The sequence below is a fragment of the Limulus polyphemus genome, unplaced genomic scaffold, assembly GCF_000517525.1.
Source record: "Limulus polyphemus unplaced genomic scaffold, Limulus_polyphemus-2.1.2 Scaffold6588, whole genome shotgun sequence".
Lineage (NCBI taxonomy): Eukaryota > Metazoa > Arthropoda > Merostomata > Xiphosura > Limulidae > Limulus > Limulus polyphemus.
The window spans coordinates 21,054-27,458 of NW_013672198.1; the positions used below are offsets into that span (position 1 = coordinate 21,054).

Consider the following 6,405-nt stretch of genomic DNA (forward strand, 5'->3'; position numbering starts at 1 on the left):
AGCTCTGCCCACCATGGGTATCGAAACCCGGATTCTAGCGTTGTAAGTCCGCAGACATGCCGCTGTGCCACTGGGTGGGGGGGGGGGGGGCTTTGTTAAGATACCTAATAAAACTTTCATATATTTGCTCTATACAAATACGATTTATTTCTTGATACAATCTTTAAATTTGTCCAATGACTAGGAAACCATTTAATGAAACAAGTGTGGACAACCCATGATTTTGAAATGTTTTTTTTTAATTCTATGAGAAAAAATTCATTTAAAATGATAACGTAATTTTAAACTTAACGCCGAGAAACATACTTCAAACTAATAAATTGTAGAAATGACTGGTACTAGTAACATAAACTTTTTATCAAAGAATACAGATGTAAGGACTTTTCGGCTTTTCTACGTCATTACTAGATTAGGAATAAGGTTTGAATGCACAAGTTATTCTTTTCTTCCTATACCCCTGCCAGATGGCTAAGTATTAAACTTAAGGGCTTATAACGTTAAAATACAAGGTTTGGTTTCTGTGGTGAGAACAGCGCACATAACCTATTGCACAGCTTTGTGCTTAAGCAAAAGATATAACTAACAAATGGGAAGACAGCTACTCATCACCACCAATCGCCAATTCTTGGGTTACGTTTTTACCAACGAATAGTAGGATTAACCGTCACATTATAACGTTTGAAAGGGCGAGCATGTTTTGGTGGGACGGGGATTCGAACCCGCGACCCTCATGCCAACAACAAACGGATAATTGCTGATTGCACAACTGCACATTTAGGGAGAGATATTACAGATAAAGGAATTGTTTTTTTCCCCCTCTGTATCTTTGTTGTTAAGAACAAAGTTTCACCATGGGCTAGCTGTGCTCTGCCTACTGTGGGCACTAAAACCCAATTTTTAGCATTATAAGCCCTCGGACATTCCACTGAGCCACTGGTGAGTGTGTTTTTATCTTATTTCAGCTGATTTACCATCTTTGAGACAGATATGTATATTAATACATTTAATGGAACAAGACGTAACTGCCTATGTCTGGGAGGGGCCTTTAATTTTGTGGTATTAAGGGCACATAGTGATGTGGAAATTTTCAAAATTTCTTATTATTTAGTTTCTGCAATATCATGGTGGCAACGCTTGGTCTAGAAACTTGTTAAAATTACCTTGTTCTAGTTATTTTGTTTCTTTGTTCTCTTTAGAAATTGAAGTCTCATTTGCCTGTAAATATATTTCAGCATTAAATGACGTATCCAGATTTAAAGGGTTAGTGCTGGAATATCTTTTGCCGGCTGATTATGACGTTGACTAAAAGTGACAGGTAGTTAATGCTGTTAGGGAACAGAGTTCAAGAAGTGACATCCTCCACTGGACAAAGAAAGTGAGTTTATGCTCTAGATTAAGTGTGCTTTCTTTGTTTAGTTCTTTTCTGGTCGATCTACAGAGAGGATCTACCTTTTTTGAATATCATCGTGTTTTATTTTGCGACAATCGATCCTGAGAGAAAGATAGTGACAGGACTGAATGCAACCTAGAGGAGATAACGACTGTCTGCTTGTCAGTTTGAATATACACACAAACACAGTGTTTTCAATTTATTTGTTAAAATGAAGATTTAGTTCATTTGTTTAAAATGTGGCCAGACCCATTACTTTCATACTGAAGAGAAGAATCACTCAGAAAACCGTTATATATTCTGGGTGAACATTGCTTTTATTATGAATTCGTCTATCTTCCTGTTTCACCCACCAATACCACAAGTACAGACGTATTTCTTTCAATATTTTCGAGCCACACAAAGGATTATCAATACATAAGAGTGACAGCAGATAGTTAATAGCCAGAATTTTTTTTTAAATATTAGCAGCCATCACACCCCAGCTATTTTTTCTCCCTCCCTCCCAGTGGCTCAGCAGTAAGTCTGATGGCTTATAACTCTAGAAACCGGGTTTCGATACCTGTGATGAGAAAGGCACAGATGGCATATTGTATAGCTATGTTACTAACAACAATCAATCAATCAATCTTAGTCAATTGATTTAAGAAATCGTCAAATAAGTATTATTTCAGCACACTATAAATGTAAATGAAAACATTCCTTTCAGTTACTAAGTTACAAACCTCTCTATCGTAGTATCCCTTTATGTTCACGTGGTTCTGGCCACATCTGTCAACGAATGGCTCAGTCATACGTTGAAAGGTGATCGTTGGAGAAAATAAAAACAAAATATTAGCTTTTATTGAGCTTTATTGTTTGATATCCTAGACTTAACTAAATATATCATTTCACCTCTTTCTCTCGAGTTAACTTATTTAAAGTTCTGGACTTCTAACAGTATATATCTTGTTAATTATCTTTTTATATAAACTAACCTTTCAGATTTAGTTCCGTTTACATATTTTACGTTAGCATTCCAGAGACACAGCCTAGTTATTCACAGACAGATACGAAGTTACAATAATATAACATTAAAATCAGAAATGCTGTAACAACGACATTTTATAACAATAATAATTATAATTTGCTTGGTACTACTCACAGTCTCATCATTGGTACAAGAAACTACAGCGCCACAACTCAAACATATGTGAAAATCACTCAAAGTCTCATCGTTGGTACAAGAAAACTGCAGCGCCACAACTCAAACATATGTGAAAATCACTCAAAGTCTCATCATTGGTACAAGAAACTGCAGCGCCACAACTCAAACATATGTGAAAATCACTCAAAGTCGCATCATTAGTACAAGAAAACTGCAGCGCCACAACTCAAACACATGTGAAAATCACTCAAAGTCTCATCATTGGTACAAGAAAACTGCAGCGCCACAACTCAAACATATGTGAAAATCACTCAAAGTCTCATTGTCGGTACAAGAAAACTGCAGCGCCACAACTTAAATATATGCGTGAAAATCACTCAAAGTCTCATCATTGGTACAAGGAACTGCAGCGCCGCAACTCAAACATATGTGAAAATCAAATATGTACTAACACATAAGTCGAAATCAAAGTGATTCAAAATGCATATATTTTATTTTTTTCTTATGATATTTCTTCAGTAAGTTTTTTTATGTTACTAACAATGACGTATATATTAACCTTAAGAAATTCATTTGCTTAAAAATCTCTGAGCTTATTAATTAAAACGATTAATCCCTATAATCAATATAATTTCTTTCAGCAATTAGCTTTACTGAATGATCACCATTCTTGCGTTCAACTTCTTTTTAATCATTTGTTCTCACAACACTTTACAGCTGAAACGTCAGATTTTTCTCAGTGGTTGAATTTTGTGGTGAAGTATTGATACTGATATTGGAGCTTTCAGTGTATTTGGATTAGGGTGAATGAGTACATTTTATACCTAGGCACACGCTCTGTAAAAATACAGCATTTACCATTTTGGAAAATTAAAAAATTCCACTAAATTCCACTGAACGTTCGCGTAAGTGTTTTTCTGACCTTTAATATGTTACGTTAATGATATTACGTCCAGAATGATAACACATCTTCAACTAACTGTTCTCTCCCATGTGTTCGCATATGCATATAAATGAGTAGAATGCAAGGATGGTTATATGTTTACAATTAAGACTGTACTTGAAATTCATTTTTATTTCATAAATAAACATTCAAATTAAATGCAGAAATATCACTAAAATCCACATAAAAAAGGTTGGGCTTAGGAGAGAAGAGAGCAGATCAGGAATTTGGGTCCAAAGACATTGTAATTACCCTCAGATAGCATTCAATAACACGTTGCACGGCTTTGGGCCTAGTAACTACAAGAAGTGCATAATGTACTATGCTATACCAATAAAATATAGTGATCTGGCCGTAAGATCACATGAAGGGACAGCTACATATACTAAATATATTAGGTGTCATACGCTTACAATTAATTGCAGACTAACACAAAACCCGCGAAGCAGACGGTGAAACGGAGTGATATAAACTCTCTTCAGAAGTCAGTTTTAACAGACACATACACTTTAAAAAAGCCTGCTCACGTCAACTATAAGGATGATAGCATTATATACCACCATCTTGGAAAGAACATCTAAGATTATAACGGTGGACAGATTGGCACAGACACAATATTAGTGAAGTGCCCGGATGAGAAATATCCACAAATACAGATTGGAGAGATTCCTAATGGATTAAGATAAATAATAATCATACTACAAAGCCAAAATTTCAGGGAAGACAGAATGACAGAGCCATCAATGTTCTCCAACAAAGGAATCGTGTGAGAAAAAAATATATATTTTTTTTATCCTAACTGCAAAATAATTAAGCATTAACAGACAAAGTAGAAAAAGTAGAGTCTAAAAGGAAAGAAACCACAAGGATGTAGATAAGGTGGGATTAAAAACATGAAGGACAAGCTGTATCACAAGAACACACACATATAAAACAGTTGAACAAGATAATAATAAGAGCAGTCAGAGTACACTGGCAACAAATGAAGTGGATTAAATGAAGAAGAATCTCCAAAACAAGATCTATGGGAGCTGAAGATGACCCAAAGGATTCTGGATTTGAGGATGTAGTGTTTACACAAGTGGTACCAGAATGTGTTGAGGTGGGTTTAACTCTTAGATCAAGCGTTCTAGTAGTAACTGGAACCCTACTTGTTGAGCTCTGGTGTGCTGGTGGGGGACCACTGGTGGAGGTAATGGAAATAACACTTGAAGGTTTAACAGTTGAGGAGCCCTCATCAGATGTGTTATGATCATCCCGTAAAGGTGTTCTAAGTAAAGATGAAGGAGGTGGAGGAGCCAGTTAATAAAAGGTCCAATCGAAGAACATTATATGTTTCTGATACAACTCTCAACAACAGTGAAAACTTTGCTACAAACCAGTAGTCAGTGATCATAATCATCACATAGAGCATCAGTGGTGGTTGATGAAGGGTTCTAATCTCTAAGCACTCATCATTCTATCGTTACCATGGGTCGTGAAAAGGTACATCATTAATCGTTTCTTCTCTAAGTATCTGAGCCATCTAGTAAGCTCAAATTGATCAGTTTACAACTCAGAAATTTACTGTAAACACGTGGATCTTTAACCATTTATGACAGCGTATTACCAGAACACATAAGAGTAATTTAACATATAGAGGAGAAACAAACCTTTTCCAGTGCAATATAAGTTGTTGAATCTGGCTCAATAAGAACACCATCATTTTCCACATCTGGAGTAACATTCGGAGAGTGTATTAAGACCTTGTATCCTTTCACAGTTATGTCTATATCTGTGGAACTTTCGTCCAACTTGTCAAGCAAGATCTCTAGTCCTGTGATGGAATTTTCGAAAATCATAATTAGAAACAGTTATAATATATATATATATATAGTAGTATCATTCAGATAAATTATGTTTCATTAAACTGTGAAATAGAGGTATTATAGACCTGGAAAATAGAGAAAAAACTTTAATTTGGTAGCATTGCTCAATTAGTAAGGGAAAAAAATGGCCACTGCAAAATATATAACTACATTTTTGGACCAATGGCACATAAAGATCAATAGATTTAGCGGTGTATTAAAGCAGTTATTAAAGTTCAAATCTGCAAGGACGCATTCAGACAAGTGGAAACTTAAAAATGATGATATTTATATAATAATGCGTAACGCGTAGTTTACGTACATTACCATTTTACAACAACTGTTAAACAACTAATTATTCTGTTAATTTAGGATATTTATTGAATTGTTAATCCAGATAGATACTCCTATTTTACGTTTTGTTCATTTCAGACAGAGGCCTGGGGTGGCCTAAGACTTAAGTATGCCAGGACAGTGAATCTACGTGTTCGCGTCTCGGTACTTTAAAAACGCGTTCCATACTTTGGAATCGTGGGTGCGCTGTAAGAGTGACGGTCAAATTCCACGAGTTGGCCAGATAAGAATTGTGCAAGAGTTTGCAGTTGGAGCTATTGTTAGCTGTTTAGCCTATCAATTCAAAATTACAGACAACTGTGCGCAGATAACCTTAACGTAGTTAAATAAAAGCTACTGTTAGGAGTGTCAGTTGAAAACTAATACTATTAATTAGCTTAATTTGGAAATATATTGTTACAACGTCCCTCCTCGTGGAAATATATAAAGCTGTTTCCTGACATATTTTAAGCAACAATGTTAGAAGTTATTTGCCATATTTAAAAACAAAAGTTTATTATGTTCTAGGAATATGTAGTAAGAAACTGAGGTACCCGTTGTTTGTCCGGGTTACGACATCAAAAAATGTGGAGGTGGATGCTTCGATTAAAAAAAAAACATAAAAATCCTAAGTTTCACACAATTTATTTATAACATAATATATTATTACAGTATTCATTATTACCTCATCAAAAGTTTTGTATAAGCTTTAAGAACTCAATATGTATATATACTTAAAACATGG

The 6,405-nt window shown here is 35.1% G+C and overlaps 1 protein-coding gene across 2 annotated transcripts in view; it reads right to left on the reverse strand.

Annotated features, from left to right (window-relative positions):
• Positions 1 to 6,405, reverse strand: part of LOC106473876 (degenerin deg-1-like) — a 44,146-nt gene that overhangs the window by 15,332 nt on the left and 22,409 nt on the right. The window contains exons 5-6 of one of the 2 annotated variants that reach the window (XM_022402270.1): positions 2,915 to 5,296; positions 2,116 to 2,367 (exon numbers count right to left, since the gene is read on the reverse strand). In XM_022402270.1, coding sequence (XP_022257978.1) covers positions 2,116 to 2,184 — 69 coding nt within the window. In that variant the 5' untranslated portion in view covers positions 2,185 to 2,367; positions 2,915 to 5,296. Of the gene's footprint in view, positions 1 to 2,115; positions 2,368 to 2,914; positions 5,297 to 6,405 lie in introns of those variants that run through there. The other variant, XM_022402268.1, reaches the window with a different exon arrangement.